At 33.9% G+C, this 22,676-nt stretch overlaps 2 protein-coding genes across 3 annotated transcripts; one reads left to right on the top strand and one right to left on the bottom strand.

The window, feature by feature from the left end:
- The first annotated feature begins 217 nt into the window (after positions 1-217).
- On the top strand, positions 218-11,921 carry LOC126965688 (mitochondrial-processing peptidase subunit alpha). Its single transcript, XM_050809420.1, has 12 exons — positions 218-467; positions 559-785; positions 925-1,004; positions 1,614-1,754; positions 2,132-2,269; positions 4,094-4,231; positions 4,455-4,589; positions 5,539-5,611; positions 5,753-5,885; positions 7,325-7,490; positions 10,699-10,831; positions 11,667-11,921. The coding sequence occupies exons 1-12, from the start codon at positions 409-411 to the stop codon at positions 11,846-11,848; spliced, it is 1,605 nt and encodes a 534-aa protein (XP_050665377.1). The 5' UTR covers positions 218-408; the 3' UTR covers positions 11,849-11,921.
- A 2,104-nt stretch (positions 11,922-14,025) lies between these two features.
- On the bottom strand, positions 14,026-22,476 carry LOC126965700 (succinate--CoA ligase [GDP-forming] subunit beta, mitochondrial). 2 transcript variants are annotated; one of them, XM_050809437.1, is made up of 4 exons: positions 21,466-22,476; positions 20,155-20,310; positions 15,722-15,956; positions 14,026-14,853 (listed from the first exon to the last, which is right to left on the bottom strand). In XM_050809437.1, exons 1-4 carry the CDS (start codon positions 22,141-22,143, stop codon positions 14,645-14,647), a joined length of 1,278 nt encoding a protein of 425 aa, XP_050665394.1. In that variant the 5' UTR covers positions 22,144-22,476; the 3' UTR covers positions 14,026-14,644. The 2 variants fall into 2 exon arrangements, with proteins under 2 accessions (XP_050665394.1, XP_050665395.1); XM_050809438.1 differs by lacking the exon at positions 20,155-20,310 and having other exon boundaries at positions 21,466-22,466.
- Positions 22,477-22,676: the final 200 nt, after the last annotated feature.

Here is a 22,676-nt window from a genome sequence, read left to right as displayed (position 1 = left end):
TATTTGCTACATGAGATCTCTTGTGGTTTGGTAACATTGTATTCTGGATAATAATATTGAGTATGTCAAAGTCGCAATTTAATAAATAATGATTAATATTAAATTTTATATAAATGAGAAAAAATTTAATATTAATTATCATTATTATTTTTTCAACCGATAGAGTATAGGAATTTATGGCAAATAGACGTTTTCAAACATTTCCAATAAAGTCAAATGTCAGTGTCAAATATGGCCTACGGTGTACGGGTTATGATTATGCCGATTGCCGTATGAAGAATGAAGAAAATGAATAAAGTTTAAACACGACTTACAGTTTTGATAAGTTATCGTGAAATACATAAAATTAAATATCTTTTACAATAACTGTACATTTGCTGTTGAATTGATACGGAGGAAGTCCTAAAAATGTCACATTTCACTGATGTGAGGGTTCTGTTTTCTCGGTTGTGTTCAATGAAAAATAGGTAATTCTGTGGATATAGCCTTTACTTTTTCATTCTTTACATTTTTAATAAGCTTGAGCATTTATGTTTATGATTTTATCGTATTCTTCAGCTCTAATGGAATGAGACTTGGAATAAGAAACTTTAGTCAAAGTGATAATCCTATTCCTAAAGGAAGTGTGACTCCTCTTCCTCCACTGTCGGAACCAATACCAAATCTCCCTCCAGTAATATATTCAAAACCAAAATCAGAAGATGCAACCACTGAAGTAACTACTCTTAGCAATGGCCTAAGAGTTGCATCAGAAAAAAAATTTGGACAGTTTTGTACTGCAGGAGGTAATAAATGAAACATTCACAGAATAATAATATAAATCATATTTCTTTAAATAAAGCAACTGTATTAATGATGGGGCATTGACTTTTTTTAGTTCTACAAAAGTACAGTTCCTTATTCATGCTATCTGTTTTATTTCAGTTGTTATAGACTCAGGACCAAGATATGAAGTTGCTTACCCAAGTGGAATTTGTCACTTTCTTGAAAAATTAAGTTTTGGTGTAAGTTACATTTGTAAATGTTTTAAATAAATTTAACCCTCATTATGAAACTAATCAAATCTGCTTAAGATCATAGATTGAGTCTGTTTATATCAGATTTGCTGACAATATTATGAATATCCATAGGATTAAACAAAAATAACAAATTTTGTGATCTATCACAGTTTTATTAATAGACTAACAGTGCCATAAATATCATTGTTTATGTCTTTGTTGATTGTGCATATTTACCATACAGTGTTAAAGTGTCGTTAAATAATTCCGAGAGTATATATTTGAAAATTAAAAGTTATAATTGTAAATTCTGTTCGTAGTGCAGTTTTGTGTTGGAATTCTGTTTTTATTTTCCTTGACTGCTTTACAAATTTTAATAGCCTATCCACAGCAACTACACAGCAATTTTCATCAAGACCCTACAACCCATTTTAAAGTTATAGAATGACATGCAGACAGAAAATATTTCAAAATTAGTAGAATTGAAAAATCAGTTGTAAAACATTTATTTATCACAAATTTCACAGTAAAAATGTTATTACAGACAGAGTTTACAAATTTATATAGTAGAATAGTTTTAAATGTTAACTAGCAAATTTCAAATTAAAATTTCAGGCAACACACAAATTTCCCACTCGAGATGTAATGCTCCGTGAGTTGGAAAGACATGGCGGTATTTGCGACTGCCAAGGATCTCGTGACACTACAGTGTATGCTACGAGTGCTGATTCCAGAGGCTTAGAAGCTATTACACAGGTACCTTAGGAAAGCTTTTAGTCAGTATTAAATCAGTTTGAGGTTTAAAAACAAAATTAAGTATTTTAAGAAGAAATTTAATTGTAACACAATGGTGTGTAGATAACCACCACCACACAATCTTGTTGTTGTAATTTTCCTTGCTCTAAAGTTGGTCTCAGTGCCAGAATTTGGTGAGTCAACATCTCCTGAGGATTCCTCATGTAGAGACAAAACACATGTCAAATTGATTGAAGACAAAACTTATTGGAATTTACACTTGAACAAAATCACAACATTTGAATAGTCTAAAGTTATTAATATTTATGGAAGTATATATTTAGATGAGTACTTCCCATTTAATTGCATTATTTGTTATTAACCAATATTTGTCATAGGTGTTAGCTGAAGTAACTCTACGACCTCAATTGTCAATGGAAGAGATTGAGGCTGCGAGACAAGCTGTGGCCTTTGAACTAGAAACACTTGCAATGAGACCAGAACAAGAAACAATTCTTATGGACATGATACATTTGGTAATCTATCAACTCAGACAATTTTATTGTACTCTTTATTACATTTTTTGAATTATTGGTTTTACGGTTCATTACACCAAACACAGCGGAGGTACAAACCAACATACTTATAAATGACCAGAGATTGGAACTTGTGGACACTACGGTCTTCTTGGGTATCACATTAGATAAAAAGATTCAGTGGGGTCCACATATTACCCATCTAGCAGATAGACTCAGCTCTGCGGCATATGCAGTTAGAAAGATTAGAGAGTACACTAATGTTGCGACCGCTAGATTAGTGTACTTTAGTTATTTTCACAGCATCATGACGTACGGTATATTACTATGGGGTCATGCTGCTGACATTGATATAGTGTTTGCACTGCAAAAGAGAGCTGTTCGTGCTATACATCAGCTTGGTTATAGACAGTCTCTCAAAGAAAAATTTAAAGAAATAAATATTATGACTGTTCATTGTCAGTACATTTATGAAAATTTAATATATGTTCACAAAAATCGTCACCTTTTTGCTCTTAATAGTGATTTTCATTATTATAACACTAGAAATAAGGAATTACTTGTAACTAATTCTAGTAGGCTTCATAAGATACATAATAGCTTTAAGGGTAAATAATAGCTTTAAGGGTAAATGTATACACTTCTACAATAAAGTCCCAGCCACTGTTCAGGCATTATCTATAAATAAATTTAAATGTTTTATAAAAAAATGGCTCTGTCGTAAATCCTATTACTCCACATCTAAATGATCGGACAGCCTGGGACTAGATTGTGATTATTTTATAGCGATAGAAATGACTGTACAATATTGTATATTTTTATTGAAAAGAGCGCAAAAAAAAAGAATGCTGGGATAGTTTCTTGCGCCGCTTCTTCTCTCTCAGAGCGCTATTTGTTTCCGAAGCGGTAGTAGTATCTAGCAGTATAAGAAATGACAAAATAAAAATAAAAAAATACAAAAAGAATTCTAAAGAAATCAATTTTGAGAAAATAAATGCCTTTTATCACCCTTTTATACTGTCTCAGTAGCAAAGTATAAGGGCAACCTGCTGTAACTTGACTGACCACCGATCAACTTATCGTGCTTAACTATTAATTGTATCAAGTACTTTTACTTTTATTTTAAAATTATAATGTATAGCTAAGTTTCTAACAATTGTGAACTAATTTTTCTTTAATTAATTTAACTCTGTTGGTGTAGTCTTAATTTAGCAATTGTAAAAACCTCAGTGCAGTTATTGCTTTGAAACCGCAATGTAAAATTTGTTTTTTATTAATAAATATATAAAAAAAAACTGAGGTCAAGGGTTTGATGCCTGCTGGTTGTGTGATGTGGCAAAAAATTAAAAGTTTTTTATGGAAGATTTTTATGTTTTGTCCTCCACAAAAGAACATACTGGTTACCTAATAATAGGTGTTCACCACCACTCACATTCTTCTGCAACCCCCAGAGGAGTGTTGCGGGCCTTTTAGAAAAGTCTACAAGTTTTTTGAAGGTACATATCACATCATCCTGGAAACAAGTCTGCAAGAAAGTTAATTCCACAGTTTGTGAATGTGGCACAAAGCTTCTTGTAAACCACATTGTAGAGGGTGTTCCTCTTCCTACAGATTTCTTGCTTGTTCTTCTCACACATCCAGATGATGAGAAATATATCCAAGTTTCATCTTAGAATGATTTCCATTTCATGCAAAGGTGGAATTTGGTGTAGTAGCAAGAAGCAAGTTGGAGTTAGAAATTATGCCCATTATATAGCAATGGGCTTGCCCTAGTATGGCTTTCAGTAAATCTATGGTGTTATTAATCCCTTGATTACCTTGCAGGCAGCATATAGAGGTAACACTCTTGGTTTACCAAAGATATGCCCAAAGGAAAATGTAAACAAAATAGATCGTGGAGTTATCTTGAATTATTTAAAAAATCACTATACACCGGATAGAATGGTGATTGCCGCAGTTGGGGTGAGTTTGATTCATATATGTTTTTGTCATAAGATAAATAAAAAAAAAATATAGACTGTTTTTAGTTATTTGTTACTATGTAGTGACCACCACTTTTATAAATTTGTATCTTTGAAATCAATAACAAGCACGGTAAGATTAAAGTAATTTGAAATAATATTTCCCATTATGTTGCCATTAACTACATACACACAATATAAATAAATGTAGTTTCAAATTTCAGGTCGATCACAAGCCATTTGTAGAGTATGTACAAAAATACTTCGTTGATATGAAACCAACATGGCATTCAGAGAATGATGCATTTAAACCTCAAGTAGACAAATCTCTCGCGCAGTACACTGGTGGCATTGAACAGGTATTTATTGTTCTCAATTTGTTTTTTGTATGGAAATAGGAGGTCAAATGAGCGTACGGGTCACCTGGTATTAAATCAAATCAAATCAAAATCAGTTTATTCGGAAGGTAACGGAAATGACACTTATGAATGTCAAAAAAAATAAAATATTTTTCTTATTGAATCTACCGCTACTTCGTAAAGGGTTGAGCTAATGAGAAGAAGTAGCAAAAAACTCATTGCCACTCTTTTATATCAAGATTTACATTTAAGTACATCGATTTACAAATAATTTCAAATTACAAAATAATATGTAAAATGATGCAACAGACACACTCAAATGTCAAATAGTCAATGTCTTACACGAGTAAGTCAAAAAAGTAAATGTAAATTAATATAAAAGTTATTGAGTACAGTAACTGCATCATCCACATACAGCATAAATAAATAAAGGTATTCTGTGAGCATTTTATAAGCGATTATAAATAAATATGTATATATCCATACATATATATACACACAATAACTTTTAAGAATCTGAAACCGAGTCTCCGGCAACAGGATCATCCTGCCACCACAAACAGCGCCCATTCACGAGCATGACGCATGAGCCAGCCATCGCCTCCCTCAACCATATTTTAGGGAAGGGGACGACCCGTCCCATGTCGCCGCCATTAAGTGATCACTGCTGCCCACATTCTCTTGCTACACCAGAGGAATCACAGGAGCGTCGCTGGCCTTTAAGGAACGGTGTCGAGCTTTTTTTGAAGGTGCCCTTGTCATATCGTCCCGGAAACACCACACAACGAAGCTCATTCCACAGCTTTCTAGTACATGGAAGAAAGCTCCTTGAAAAGCGCACTGTGGAGGGCCGCCACACTTCCAAATGGTGGGGATGATATCCTAATTTGATGTTTGTGGCATTCATATTTCATGTATTAGCTATTATATAAATTAATTTGAATTGCAGGAAGAATGTGAGATTCCACTGTACCCAGGTTCTGATCTACCCGAGTTGTCTCATGTGGTCATAGGAATTGAGAGTAAGATATAATTTAAACACACACATATTATAGGTTTAAGCAAATATTTGATAAAGAAAAAAAAATTTATGGAATGTGTTTATATTATATGATGCAAACATGTTACAAACATGAACAGATAATTAATTGCCTCATTTCCAGGTTGTTCACACAGTGATCCAGATTTTGTTCCCACTTGTGTGCTCAATATGATGATGGGTGGTGGAGGGTCATTCTCTGCTGGTGGGCCTGGTAAAGGAATGTACACACGGCTGTACACAAATGTACTCAACAGGTACATAGTACAATATACATTTGCAAGTGGCCACTTGAATATATTGACCAAGTAGTTTGCAGACGCCAGCTTAATACATATATTAATATATGTTTCGTTTCACATTCACATTTCATAAAACAAATGTGTTACGACATTTAAAAGAATTGTTAAAAAACGTTTGTGTGGGAAAGGTTACTATAGCATAAACGATTAACACCCTCAGGCTCTTTAATTATAAATTTTTATTGTACGATATCACATTGTAATCCATATTTTATATTAAAAAAAAAGCCCGCCGAGTTTCTTGCGCCCATTCTTCTCAGGTCTGAGGCAGTCTCTTTTGAATGGTTGGTAGTTTTTGACGTTCAATAAGTGATTTTAAATCCTATTTTGAATAATAATATTTGAATTTGAATTGATAATTTTTATTAATTTATTTACTTCATTGGTAATTAACTTAAGTTTATAAAATCCCAGTTGAGTACTACCACCAATCTCATACTAAAAGCATGGAATGGTTTAATATCAAAATTTTGTATACTCCACATTGGATTTAAAAAAAAAGTTACTGAAGTTATTTTAGTGATAAGTTAATGTATGTGTGTTTTTTTTTTATATCTGTAATGGCTACAGAATAATCTCTTGGTCACACTTGACAATTACATTCTGTGTAAAAAAAACTCAACTGGGATTTAATTAACAAAATTATATTATAAATATTTTTAAGATTAAAAAAAGGTTACAAACCATTTAAAAATTGTAATTAATAATAAAAATAAATAAATATGTAATTATCAAAGTGAAACCAAACTATTTAACGATTACGCACTGTATATGGATTATTTTTGTGTTATTTAAAAAAAACTATATTCATTAAATTTCAAAATTTATTATTCAAATTCAAATATTTTTATTCAAAATAGGATTTAAAATCACTTATTGAACGTCTAAAACTACCACCCATTCAAAAGAGACTGCCTCAGACCTGAGTTTATAATTAAAGAGCCTGAGGGTGTCCGCTTTATTCCCAGTCCGTGGTGTCATTAAGAAAATCGTTTATGCTATAATAACCTTTCCCACACAAACGTTTTTTAACAATTCTTTTAAATTTCGTAACACATTTGTTTTGTACATTTTCTGGGATCATATTGTAGAAGCATATACATCGCCCAACAAAAGACTTACTAACTCGACCCAACCGAGTAGTAGGCATAACAATTTTATGTTTGTTCCTCGTGTTAACATTGCGAATGTCACAGTTTCTAGAAAATTCCTCAATGTGCTTATGAACATACAGAACATTATCAAAAATGTATTGAGAAGCAACAGTCAAAATGTTTATTTCTTTAAATTTTTCTCTTAATGATTCTTTAGGACCTAGGTTATAAATCGCGCGGATAGCATTCTTTTATCATTATTTAGATTTTTCAAACGTATGGCATAAAATGTGTGTGTAGGTACCACTGGATGTTCAACGCGACAGCGTACAACCACGCGTACGGCGATACCGGCCTGTTCTGCGTGCACGCAGCGTCGCCGCCCGCGCGCATCTTCGACACGACGCTCGTGGTGGCGCGAGAGCTAGCCAACATGGCCGCCAAAGTTGGAGATTCGGAATTGAGGGTAATTGACAAAATTGTAAAAAATAAATATATTTTAACTAGCTCACCCAGCAAAAGTTGTATTGCTATATGAAGTACAAAAAAAATGGGAAATAAAAATTTTAAAAGGTTTAAAAAATAGATGACGATCGATTCTCAGACCTACCAAATATATCGTACTACAATAATTATTGTATTCGATTGCCATCTTGCAACCCTATTGCGGATCTGTAGATGGAACAGAATAATATAAATATTGCGATACAAAAACAGGTGTTAATCGTAGATGGGTTCATAATTGAAATTGTATGTATTTTTTAAGGCTGAATCTTAATAAAATAAAAAAAAAATCAAAAAAAAACAAATTTTTAGGGGAGTGTCACCCTTATCATTTAGGGGTATGAAAAATAGATGTTTGCCGATTCTCAGACCTACCCAATATGCACACAAATTTCATACAAAGCTTATGCCGTTTCGGAGGAGTTTGGTAACAAACACCGGGACACGAGAATTTTATATATTAGATTAATTTTCATAAACATGTTATCTTTATTCAAATAGCATTAACATCATCTCTATAAATCACGTTTGTTGTATTTATCCTATAATATTTCATTTATTCCGGTTTTAGTATTTGTTGTAATCACGGTTCATGACATACAGACGGTCAGAGTCTTAGTAATAGAGTTCCGTTTTAACCCCTTGGGTATGGCACCCTAAAAATAAAAAAAGTTTAAAACAGACCGATAATCGTACAAACATAAACTTGTTATGCCTACTACTTGGTTAAGTCGAGTTAGTAAGTCTTTTATTGGGCGATGTACGAGGGCAGCACTGAAAATTTCGAGAATCAAGGAAGTGACACAACATTACTATTTAAAAATGTATTTATTGCTTTTCGAAGTATTCTCCGCGAAATTTGACACATTTTTCCATACGATGGAACCAATCATTGAAGAAACCATTCCATTCGGAAGTTGGGGTCTCCAAAATACCCGTTTTGTAGGCGTCCACAGCTTCTTCAGGTCATGAAATCTCTGACCACGCAATTTATTCTTTATTTTAGGGAAAGTATAGAAATCATTAGTGCTTAGGTCGGGGCTGTACGGCGGATGGTCTAATAATTCTATGTTTTCTTGCTCTAAAAACTCTTTTGTTCTGTGCGCGGTGTGATTACTCGCATTGTCGTGATGGAGGATGATGCGGTGGTTGCAGTTCTCTTTACGGAGTTCAGAAACGACCTGTGGCAAACAAATGCTAGCATACCATTCTGCATTAACCGTTCTTTGTCCCTCAAGAGGAATAGTCGCAACATGGCCGGTTTTGGAGACAAACGTGGCCACTATTTTTTTTGCAACCCTCTGTGAACGAATAATTTTTGTTGGCTTTAACTCATTTTCAAACACCCAAACTCGTGACTGGTTTTTTGTTTTGGGTTCGTACGCGTATATCCAGGATTCGTCTGATGCGATGTTGTATACAGCATTTGAGGATCCTACGTGGAATATTTCGAGAGTTCTGACGCACCAAGTAACGCGAGCCGCTTTTTGCTCTTCACAGAGCAAATGCGGTATCCATTGGGAAAACAACTTTTTACACCTAATTGTTCATGCAAGATTATTTGTATTTGACTCATGCCAATGTCTAAAGTTGCCTGAATTTCGCGGTATGTCATATGGCGATCTTCCTCAATCAGCTTACGCACAGCATCAACGTTTTCTTTGGTGACTGCAGTTTTTGGACGACCTTGACGGGGATCATCACTGAGCTTGACACGTCCACGTTGAAATTCAGCAAACCAGCGATAAATTATGGTTTTGGATGGGGCTTCATCACCAAATGCAGAAATCATCCGGTCAACACACTGTTTTTGTGTTAAACCACTTCGAAAGTCATAATAAATCATCGCTCTAGAATTTTCTCGAGTCAATTCCATTTTCTCAACGACTAAACAAGTTTGAAAAGACCTTGTGAGAAGACCGAGAATCTTTTTTTGAATAAATAAATGGTTTTCGATTTTTAAAACCAAGGAGTTTTCAATTAAGAAGATTTTAATATGACAGGAACAGGGGAAATATTCCATTCCCGATACTTTTAGTGCAGCCCTCGTATATGCTTCTACAATATAATCCCAGAAAATGTACAAAACAAATGTGTTACGAAATTTAAATGAATTGTTAAAAACGTTTGTGTGGGAAAGGTTAGGTACTATAGCATAAATGATTTTCTTAATGATACCACAGATTGGGAATGAAGCAAACACCCTCAGGCTCTTTAATTATAAATGTTTATTGTACGATATTACATTGTAATCCATATTTTTATAAAAGAAAAAAGCCCACTGAGTTTCTTGCGCCAGTTCTTCTCAGGTCTGAGGCTGTCTATTTTGAATGAGTGGTAGTTTTTGACGTACAATAAGTGATTTTGAATAAAAATATTTGTATTTGAATATCATTCACGTATCATATCATTAAAATCACAGATATACATGTACGTATATTAATAATTATTAAAAAGGCATAAAAGGCAATTATTTTCTCCAAATTGATTCCTTTAGAATTCTTTTTAATATCATTTCTAATAACTACTAGATACTACTACCGCTTCGAAAACAAATGGAGCTCTGAGAAGAGGCGGCGAAAGAAACTCCCCCAACTTTTTTTGCGCTCTTTTTAATCTAATATGCGATATTGTATTGTCATAACTATTGCAATAAAATAATCATAATTTAGACCAAGCCTGTTGGATCACTTAGATATTCAGCTGTGGAGTTGTAGGATTTACGACAGAGCCATTTTTTAATAAAACATTTAAATTTATTTATCTATAGATAATGTCTGGACAGTGACTGGTACTTTATTATAAAAGTGTATACATTTACCCTTAAAGCTATTGCTACGAAGCCTACTAGAATTAGTTACAAGCAATCCCTTATTTCTAATGTTATCATAATGAAAATCACTATTAAGAGCAAAAAAGTGACGATTTTTGTGAACGTATATTAATTTTTCATAAATGTACGGACAATGAACAGATTGTTGTTAAAAGTGTGTTAAAGATCGGTAAATATTTCAGTTACCACTTGGAACACATTTCTACTACTTCCATTTTTAGATGTCACTCTCACTAACTAAACATACATTCATGACTTTTCCCAAATGCGTCAATAGCAGTTTATATATATTTAAATTTCTTTTTAAGAAAGCAGTGCGCCCATTTTGCTTTTTCAGAGAGCTAAAACGCAGTTGCAGTCAATGCTCCTGATGAATCTCGAAGCGAGGCCCGTGGTGTTCGAAGACGTCGGCCGGCAAGTGCTGTCCACAGGGAAGAGGAAACCACCGTCTTACTTCATCAACGAAATAGGTTTGTATTGAGAACATACACATGTTTTTTCCTGTCGTTTGTTGATGCTTAAAACTTCCATCTCTTTCCCCACCACTCAGCAGAGTCCATTATTTTTTATGCCAATAAGCGACGAGACAAGCAGGACGTTCAGCTGATGGTAATTGATACACCCTGCCCATAACAATACAATGCCGCTCAGAATCCTTGAAAACCCCAAATATTCTGAGCGGAACTACATTTGCGCTCGTCACCTTGAGACATAAGATGTTAAGTCACATTTGCCCAGTAATTTCACTAGCTATGGCGCCCTTCAGACCGAAACACTATTTCTTACTCATTACGGCTTCACAGCAGTAAAAAACGCCGTTGTGGTGGTACCCACTAAGCGTACCACTGGCGATTAAAGTAATTAAGCATGCCTACTGGGTAATATTTATTATTTCAATTTTCTAACCGTGCTATCTGTCTCAAAAATAATCATAATAATAATTCCCTCACTTCTGGGGTTAAACAAATTAAATTTGTAACCAAAATTTACGATCAATGCGTCACTTGAACGGTTGGCTCAGTTGGTAAGAGCGCCCGGACGGAACCGGTTCATAAATTTTAGTAGTCAAGTCAAAATCAGTAGTCTTATCTGGGCACGCCGTTTAATAAATTACCAGGGCATACCAATCAAGCCAAATTGGCATTATGTGGGTATTGGTACATCTAATGTAAAACAGTTACAATTACACGCGTTTTAATCCTTTAAAAGTGTTTTTTTTAAACGTGTAACACTCGCCTTATTCAAAGAAAATACTATTATTTGGGTAGTTCTGCAGTAATTTGATGAAGATTATTAATTTTTCAGAGAAAGTGACAGCAGAAGACATCGTGAGGGTGGCTCGCACGATGCTCGGGCGGCGCCCCGCTGTGGCCGCGCGAGGCAAGTTGGAGCACCTGCCCTCGTTCGAAGAGATACAAGCCAACATGTCGCTCAGTAAAACAGAGGCGTCACCACAGGGCCGCAGACTCAATCTGTTCCGCGCTTAGTATTACAGAAAGACTTATTTACGTTACTCTCCAGTTTTATTTTAAATAAAAGAAAATTTATGTTTATGGTTAATGCATTTTTAATTTATTGCAGTCAATGCTTCTTAAATTTTTTATGAGGTAAGTAGTGTGAATATCTAGTAGTGAAAATATGACATAAAATTGTTTTATGTAAACTGTGCTTATTATAAAGGAAAAAGTAATTAAAAATCTTTCACCTCGCCACAATAAAACTTTATCAGTGGTGAGAGTCAGTATGCCACTTATTGGGTAACCAAAATTTTAGTTCTAAATAAATGATGATAAAATTAATTGAAAGTGCCCAAAATTGCTATGTATCACCACCTGGTTAAATATGTAGAATTATATACAGTATTGTTTGCAAATATATGAAATAAATGAAAATACAAGTCATACTGGTCCACAGAAGTATAGTAAAAATAATAATTAAATTAATATCCCTAAATTATAAAAAGGAAATTTTCAAAGAAACTAATTATCAAAATTGAATTAGAAAAAAGAAAACAGTCTGTTTAGACTACGTGCTTTGACCCCGAGGAGCGACAACGTAGTTCACGGCGGCGAATTGGCTGTTACTTCTCGTAAACAAGCTCTTAACAATTACATAATTATTAGCGAAGAAATGAAAATTGATTGAAACGACGTTTCACTTGAACTTTAAGAAAGTTATATTAATAAATACAAACTTACTTTTTCAACAAAAACTTGAAACAATCGCGGGCTGCGTAAAGCACTCGCTTGGACACTCCAGACATCGGACACACATTCCGAAAGCTCGCGTTAAACTGAATAACAAATTACAAATACTTAACTAAAATGGCGAAATTAAATCAAGGCGTAAATAGGGTATACCCCACAAATCTAGTTTATCGATACTTTATTTACAATAACTAACCAACAATCTAAACAAGACATTAAAAACTAGTAGTTTTGTGTTATTCGAATGTTTTAACATTTTTAACAATTAATAAATTAATGAATAGATAAGCTTTGTATAAAAATAATTTATTTTTGTTAGTTCAATTACTTAACTAATTACTTACAACTTAGCATTTGCATTTCTGTATTTCGGTCTGGGCAAATGAGACTTAACATCGTATGTCTCAAGGTGACGAGCGCAGATTTAGTGCCACTCAGAATTTTTGGGGTTTTTCAAGAATCCTGAGCGGCACTGCATTGTACCATTACAATACCTGCCCATACAGGGCGTATCCATTACCATCAGCTGTGCGTCTCGTCGCTTATTTTTATAAAAAAAAAAAAAAGTAAGTTGGTACGATTTTTGATAGGTTGCTTTCAAATTACAAATAAGAAATAAATTGTTATTGTTGTGTAGTATTTTTACAATAATCATTACAGAACAATTTCAGAATAGACTTAAACAGCTTATTATTGATCGATTACAACTCCCTTTACAGAAAGCTAATTATCGATAGAAGATGTCCTTCCCTACGCCGGACGACGTTGACTTTGCCTTTGAATAGCGCCGCAGTCAAAGAGACACTGCCGGCACGTGTATCTCTTTGACTGCCACGGGCGGCGCAATTCAAGCTAAATTCAGGTAGGCGAAGCGGCAACGCCGCCTATATTTAAATATTCCAGTTCATTGAATCATTGACCCAGTAACACAAATCTTACAGGACGTTTAAATTTGTTCAAAATGAAAAGCCTAATTTTAGACAAAACCACTGCACGGATTTCGTTAATTTTTGGTATATCGAAAGCTAATATGCTAAAAAGTATGTACCTACATGTATTTCATATAAGCTGTTTCCATACTGTATATGTGGAAAAACAGATAATCAAATTCATAATTAAAATTGTTTTAGTTATTTTATAGGATGTCATTCATTGAGAATGTTTTTTAAGATGGTACACTGTCGTCTCTGAGTTTGTACATTTATGCTTCACTATTCATATTGATGTTACATTTAATGAGGTGTTTGGCTCTTGGGCAGACTTATAAAAAACAATCCCATTATCTGAGTAACATAAGTCTCTTGGTTATTGGCTATCGGGCTGCGGACTCGATTCCCACTGGGAACATTACTTTTTATTCCACACCTGAAAGTACCTACTCTAGAAAGTACTAGTAATTTTCAATTTAAAAATTTGGAGATAACAATAAATTCATAGTTAATTTAAAATGTAATGGCTTGTTTAGTTCATATTATATTATAAAAACATACATAACAATGATAGAAACAAATAAAAAGAAAAAATAATTCAGTCTTAGCAACTACGATATCACCTTATATAATGCATTCTAAATTCCCATATAATATTTATCTACAATAACAATAATAATTCGGATGTAACAATTTAAATTTTATAAAACTAATGTTTTATGATCCTCACGCATAGAGAATGGGATAAGGTACTTTTTTTTCCCCTCGATGAAAAGCTCGCTTTTAGTCCCTGGTACGAGGGAGAAAGTGACCGATTCTCTCCTGGCAAGACGACTTTTGTCCCTCGTACAAGGGACTCAAAGCGAGCTTTTTCATCCAGGTGTGGAAAAAAATCGTATATGCACCGTTAGATAAGTAGGCCATGGCCACTTGCGATTGTCAATATTCCGCGGGTGAGAATGACCTACTTCTCTCCCTAGGTGCGTAATATTAGTATGCGTAGTATTCTTAATGACATCAGGTTGACATATTTGAATAATCACAATCCACAGACAATGAAAACTGATGTCAAACTTTATATTATGACATGGTTATATCTCTGTTCTAACGCCATGCGTAACAATTCATATTGAAATTAATTATTGATTTAGTTTTGTTTATTGGCAAGTTGTACAGCTGTTTTGGCAGCTAGATCGGCATCATTGATAATGTCAAATTTAAGTCCCGATGTTTCGAGAATAGTTTTAGCTTGAGCAGCATTAGTGCCTTCTAATCTGATGACAAGTGGGTGCTTCGGTGGGTTCTCCTTGCAAGAAGCTACAATTCCATTAGCTATAGTCGCGCAATTAACAATTCCTGAAAATATACGTAGTGGTAAGATTAAATATAAAAATAATACCAAAAGAACATTCATATTGATTGGAGTAAGAATGTAAAATAAAGTTGATTGGTAAATTCCCAATTAGCTCGTCTCGGCGTCATTATGTTCCCTAAGATATGTGCGAGGAAAGCGATTGCTGGTACATGCGCCATGCTCGTGAATGTGCGCTACTTATGATGCCTGGTCGGTCCTGTCTTTGGAGAATTTAATTGATAATACAGGTACATAAATTTTATGTTGCTAGTTTAAGTATAGCGTGTATCTACGGATAAGGTTAAAATAATCAGTGTGTCTCGAGCAAGCGATCATTTCACCCACCCCATACTTAATAAAACACTTTTCGAGTTTTTTTTTTAAAGATTAATCACTTACATTTCTTTTTTTTTTAATTACACAATATATCTAAACTTTTCAGTAATTTTGGTGCAGCACTTTATTTTTCTTAATATATCTAATGTAAAATGCTGACACTGTAAATATAGATTTAAAAGATTGGCAATGAGTTTTTTGCCACTATGTAAAGCTCATCTTTTCCGAAGTGGTGGTAAAATCTTTGACATTTACAAGTGTCATTTTGAATTAATTGAATAAATAATTATTCTTCTTAAGTTCTATAATTTTAAGAATAAAAGAAATGGTTTAATTTTAAACAGGCATTATTGTTCACTTTACCACAGTACTCAATGAGATTATATGTTCATTGTTACAGACTCTCACTATATAGGCAGCTAGAGCTGATTTTCCGTACAAAGTGTTATTTTACAAAATAAATTTGTGAGTAATTTTGAACATAATTCTACTCAAAGTATGGTTAATGCTTGTTCACTATAAAATTTTACTTACCACCAAAAACATTCACAAAAATTGCCTTCACTTTCGGATCAGACTCCAAAATTCGCAGAGCTGCAGAAACCTGTGACTGGCCGACACCTCCTCCAAGGTCCAAGAAGTTAGCAGGTTTACCACCACTTAACATGATAAGGTCCATGGTTGCCATTGCTAATCCGGCACCATTGACCATACAACCAATACTCCCATCCATGTCAATGTAGGTCAAATTTAATGAAGCTGCTTCTTGCTAGAATAAAAAATAAATCTATTTTAGGGTTCTGTATCTTAAAAGGAAAAAGCGGAACTCTTATAGGATCACTATTGTGCGTCCGTCCGCCTGTCTGTCAAGAACCTTTATCTTGGGAACGCGAGGAGGTATTCGTTGAAATTAAAATCAAAGTCTAGAGTCTCTTGAAGCTGTGAAAATATAGAAAGAGATACGGTTGTTTATGCAGCATAAAACGTATATTTATATCGTATTCGTATCGTATTTATATTATATTATATATATAAACGAATCAAATTTATAGTGTATTTTCCGTTGAACAAATACTGTGAAATTCGGCATATAATACCATATTTTGAGGCATATTTTATTTACTCAAAATTGGAAAATCCTTTGGAATTATTTTTATGCCAGTTCAAACACTAACTATACTAAAAGGATAGGGAAAAGTCTTAAAACTATATTTGTAATTAAATCATAAAAAATATGGTTATTATGCAAGGAGCGGCGGTCCAAAATTCATTCGCACAAGCTTAAACAGATGTATAGTTTTCGATTTGTGACGAAGAAAGAAATTTTTTTAATAGTTGCTCAAAAAGTGGCGTATTGCAGGGACGTATAGCGTCCGGGATGTTGGCTATTACACACTCGAGCTTTTTCTTTACCAACTGTCAAAATAATGTCTATTAAAAAGAAATAAACCAACCACGAAGTTTTTACAATAAAAAAAATCATAAAAGTTTTTAGGAGTCATGCAAATATTTCTAAAAAGAACCTACTAATTTGTTTAAATATCAAATCTAATGATTTGATTCAATGAGTTAGGTTAGTTTTCATTTCATTTCATGTCAATAAAAAAAATCTACTGAAGACTTGGCTATATGGGCATAGTTCCCTTTGCCGAGAATGGGTAAAGAAAACAAAAAAATATCTGCTTATATTCTTTTAAGGTTGGCGCCATTTTGTGTTTTTAATATTCTATTAAAATGCTTCATTTTTTCGCAACTGTATTAAAAATAGTTGTTCAGTACACGTGCGGAACCGTCATTGCAACTTGTTCCGACTGTCAACCATCACCTTCGGCTGCGCCTTTGCTCGGGTAGACATTTGTCGGATCTCTTTGCAATGACTGGTTTTCCGCACTCGTAATGTAATATACTATTTCAGTTTCTTATAATAATATAATAAGTATAGGTATGTACCTAATAATAAGTACGGAACCCTGAGTGAGCGAGTCCGACACGCTCATGTTTTTCTTGATGTATGTACAAAGCAAAGTACAAATATGTATCTAAGTATATTGTGTGATGAGCTGCATACAGATATAAATTTAGATTCTAGCGTCAGAGGTCTTAGGGTGAAGAGGTCGAGGTCGCTCTAGGCGCTAGTAGTAAGGGGCGCAAATCTTAATATATATATATAAATTACGTGACACGTTGTTTGTCCGCGATGGACTCATAAACTAATGAACGGATTTTAATGGGGATTACTTCATGGAGTGCAGTTTTGTCCAAATTGAGAGAAAGGATCGTTTTTATTTTGATTTGGAACCCATAATTTATTTTTATTTTCAATATTTGTTTTGTATGGACATATTTTCTATGAGAGAATTTAGTGACGCACGGTTTGACAGTTCCGCTGTGAAATAATTTCATTATAACAACAGGGACCATTTTTTACGAAACAATGTATGATGTATTGAAATATTATTGGCAAATTCCTATGAAACAGTATTTTTTTTATTATCTACAGAACAACGTCTGTCGGGGCAGCTAGTATATATATAATTATTTCTTAGATCATTATTACGTCTAGATAGACTATGACAGCTGTAAAAACGTCGAAAAGAATTGAGTTTAGAACTAACTTCTATTTTGAAAGATGCACACATTGTGCACACTTATGTGCACAAAGCACACATCTAAGTGTCATAAAAATCGCGAGTGTAGGTACGACGTACTTTTTCACGCACACTAAACTAATATTCCATTCACAACGATAAACTTACATATGTTTTAATAATAGATGTACAATTTACATCACATAATTTTAACCTTGGTTAACATAATATGTATATCTATATCATTTATTGATAGCATTCAAATATGAGATAACATACTGATCTGTACAAGTATGATATGACTTTTGTATAAATGAGAATCAGTGTGTGTATGTGTGTATGCATGTATGTTTCAAAATTTCGAGAACTGGTAGCCATTAGAAATAAATTTTGTAAACATAATGATGACGTGACCACTCCAGCGAACAAAGTTATGCTAGTGTCGTATATGTGGCCTTGGCGGCTGTGATTTTTATCTTTTGAATCTGTATAGGTCGAATTCGTATGAAATTTTGTAAATAATAATAATATTGACAAACTTTTACACAGATTTTCTTGCCCCAAATTAGGCATAGCCTGTACTATGGGATCAAGACAAGGATATATTTAATACAATATACTTACTTAAATATACATAAATACATATAAACATCCATGACTCGGAAACAAACATCCATATTCATCATACAAATTATTGCACCTAGCGGGATTCGAACCCGGGACCTATAATATGGCTACACTGGTAAATATGGACGATGGTATCATAAGTATCAGCTGGCAACTTATAAAATACTTTATTTGAGTAATCTACATCAGATTTTTTATTAAGTATACACAATACCACACTCTCGCTAGTCCGCCACAATAGAATCCGGACCATCGGGGGATTATTTTGTACAGGAACATGAAATTGAGGAAAACAGCAATAGATAACATAGATATCATGCATTCAAGACATTTTCCAACGTTATTAAAGCTTACGTAAATTAAATCAAATCGTATTATATTCAATTTTCTTGAGCCCAATTCAATATACATATCTACGACATGCACCTTCTGATTCGATTGTGCAACGATATTTATCTGATTCAAATGACTCACTTACAAGTTCATCATCGTTTAAATGTGTCCCATAGATTTTCCGGGTTTTGTTCGAACCAATCATCAACATCTTCACCCGTTAAGCCCACATTTGGAATTGTTGCTAACTAAATTACTGTAATGGAATTAGATGTTCTTCTTCCCAAGTTTCAACATTTTCATTAATGGTAGGCAATATTTCTTCGAAGATGATTTGATGGCTCACTCTCAAACTTCATCGCAAGCATCAGAAACTCTAAGCACTGTGTCTTTGATGACACTGTTCTGCCTCACAAGATGTTTCTCTTCTGTGAAAATTCGTTTAATGGCGTAAAAGTCGACAAAATAAGCAACTGTCATTGGCATTGTTAAGTTGATTAAGTTCTTCATTAAGGTCACCATTAAGTTCTTCAATTTTATTTTTAAAAACTTCAAGAAATGTTGATACAGCAACCTTGTTGCTGGACAACTTCTCTCCAGCTATGGTTAGTAATATAATTCCAATTCTTACGTTAAAATTTAGAAAGCCATCTGTCACTAACTCTTTAAATAATATTTCTTAATTTTCTCATAGAAATGAACTGCTTTCTGAACATATCAGCAGTTATAGGTGAGTGACATGGCAACTCTTGTAAAAAAAAAACAACGATAAATATGTACCCGTTTCTCATCGTTTTAAGTTTGCCTATTCCACACTCTGCTTTAGTGACATAATTTTGTTATGTCTTCTTTTATTCTTCCGAATTTGACCGCCTATATAAAACTAATTTAATTTGTCTGTAAAAGGCACAACAATACTTTTCAAAGATTTCCATCTTTTGCATTATAGTTCTAATAGGCAAACTAAAGAGTAGACTTATGACGGGCCGCAAACTATAGAACTGTGATCATTATGAACGAAGATGATGCATGGCAGCAGATAACAATGAGTGAATAGCACTCAAAACTTTGTTTAATAATGGCAGATTACAGAGAGTCTACAGATTACATCACAGTGGTGGAAAAGCGAGAGAGTACTGTACATATTTTACTGGAGTAATAAAAATAACAAGTATAAGTAGACTATCGAAAACTATGTTAATGCTGCAACAGAGGGAAAGTTATAATTATCACATGATGACTTAAGGCATAGCATAATTAGGTATCACATCAATCACTCACATGTTACATCACCTGGTTATGTCATGCTTCATCACCCCACCATGCCCAAACCCGGCAACCAGAAAAATAGATTTACTCATACCAAACATCATTAGATGAAAGAGAAACAAAGGGAGGTCTTATTCTCTATTAAGTTACCTCACGGGGATCAACACCAGAGATATCATCAAGAGCAAATATATCTTTTTGTCTGAACCGGGCATTGTCATCAAAGTTTATTTTAGCATCCACAGCAACCACACGGCCATCATCAGTTTCAACAAGTGGATTTATCTCTAATTGTGTTGCATCAACCTAAAATAAAATAATAGTTATAATTTATATCTACATCTGCAAAGTGGAAAAAGTTAACAAAAATTTTTATATTACTGCAGTAATATACTGAGAATATCATTTTCTACAATTTAGCAAAAAAGAAATAAATATATCACCCTATTTTTTGTACTTTTGTTTAAATATGTAATAGTTTTTCCAATATTATATTTGGAAATGTGATGTCATTATAACATTAGTCCTTATCTCAAAATATATTTCATTTCATTTTAAATCTAGTTAAATTCATTACCAAAGACATTTTCATCATAGGATGAAAATGTCTTTGGTAATGAATTTAACTTCAGGGAACCTCATCATACTGTCTCAGATCTGCACGATTTTGGTGCTCGCACAATGTTCTGTCAATGCATATTATTTTACGTGTAGCAATAGTATAGTAGTGGTATGTTTTTTTTTATGAAAATAAGGGACAAGACGAGCAGGACGTTCAGCTCATGGTAATTGATACGCCCTGCCCATAACAATGCAGTGCTGCTCAGGATTCTTGAAACCCCCAAAAATTCTGAGCGGCACTACAACTGCACTCGTCACCTTGAGACAAGATGTTAAGTCTCATTTGCCCAGTAATTTCACTAGCTACGGCACCCTTCAGACCGAAACACAGTAATGCTTACACATTACTGCTTCACAGCAGAAATAGGTGCCGTTGTGGTACCCATATTCTAGCCGGCATCCTGTGCAAAGGAGTACTGGTATGTTTTGAGTGAATGTATCAGAAAGCTATTAAAAGAAGCTATAAGACCATGCAAAATAAACCATCTTATAAACAAAATAAGGATCAGAACTTGGTGAAGGATTACGGTGCCATATGGCACTTTCGGTACTGGTGTATCTGAAAAATTTAGTGCACTGGGGCACTGCAGATTTGGGAAGATTAATAGAAAGCAGAACCATTATTATTCTTATAGCTTAAGGAGATTTAGTCCCTGGCTGTTTAACAGAATGAATGAATTGGTGACAAGAAAATATTGTCTCACCCAATTACACAAAGAGTTCTGTTTTTTTCACATTTCACACTGAAATATTAATGTCTGTTACTGTGAACACATGCATTAGTTTTGATAATGCCCTCAAGATCCAGGTGGGTCTATATCATTGTATAATTAAACTTACATGTAGGAAAAGTTCCCATAGCTTTTTTATTTCATCCGCACATTTTGCAACCATATCCCCTTTAAATTCTAAAAACTCTGCGACATCTTTTGCCATCTTGTCAGTAATGCCATCATATATGTCAATTGGTACAGTTTTTAACAAGTGAGGTGTTTTTTCTGCTACTGCTTCGATATCCATTCCTCCCGCAGGTGAAGCCACTAAAGCTGCTCCATTGTAACTTCTTTCCATAACAATACTCAAATAGGTTTCTCTTTTTATGTTTACACTTTCTGCCACCATAACTTTATCCACAAGTATTCCATCTTGTGGTGTCTGCTTCGTGATTAATTTATGACCTATCATATGTTTGGCAAGATCCAAAATTTCATTGGGATTTTTAGTCAAATGTACACCACCTTTAAATCCATTATCAAAGTGACCTTTACCCCGACCACCCGCTAAAATTTGTGCTTTTACTACATATTCATCTGCTCTAAAACCCGATAATGAGTTTGAATCTAATTTAGAGTCGATTAGTCGAAAATTTTGAATTGATACGTGATGCTTTCTCAGTAAATCTTTACTATGGTATTCTTGAAGATTTAATTTTCGTACGCAACTTATTTGTGGAGAATACCGAGTTGCTAAAACACTGGCTGTTCTGAAATTATTGGCCCTAGTTTTCAAAGCTGCCATGATTTTTTAATGTGTACTGAATCAACTGAATGTGATAAACTGATAATATTTATATAATACAACAAGATAACAGTTTACACGCACTGTGTATGTAATTATTTATTTGTCTTTTTAATATTATATGTTAGTACAAATGATATTAAATGATTATTGCTAATCTGTATTATAATATTATGTTGTATTAAAATATAGGATCTGCAAAACGGACTGTCTGGAAATTATTATAACCTATAACGACTAGGTACCTACCTACTACCTTTATAGAAATACTGTAATTCGTAAATAAAGTAACACGGGCTTTTCGCAATCTATCCACTGTCAACTGTCAACTACACAACAGCTGAGTAGTGAGAACATACTACAGACATTCCACATACAGTACCCAATAGCTACAACTACAAGATAGTAATACCAGCCCCATGGGAATCAGAATATCATAACTGTGAACGGACTATAGGCGGTAGACGTATAATACAAATGGCTGCGAAGGAACGTACTGCAATACTCTGAAGTATTTTTGCATTTTGAATTAA

Source organism: Leptidea sinapis, chromosome 8 (assembly GCF_905404315.1).
Source record: "Leptidea sinapis chromosome 8, ilLepSina1.1, whole genome shotgun sequence".
Taxonomy (NCBI): Eukaryota; Metazoa; Arthropoda; class Insecta; order Lepidoptera; family Pieridae; genus Leptidea; species Leptidea sinapis.
Note: the sequence above shows the minus strand (reverse complement) of the source record. Positions and strands in the feature narration are given on the sequence as shown.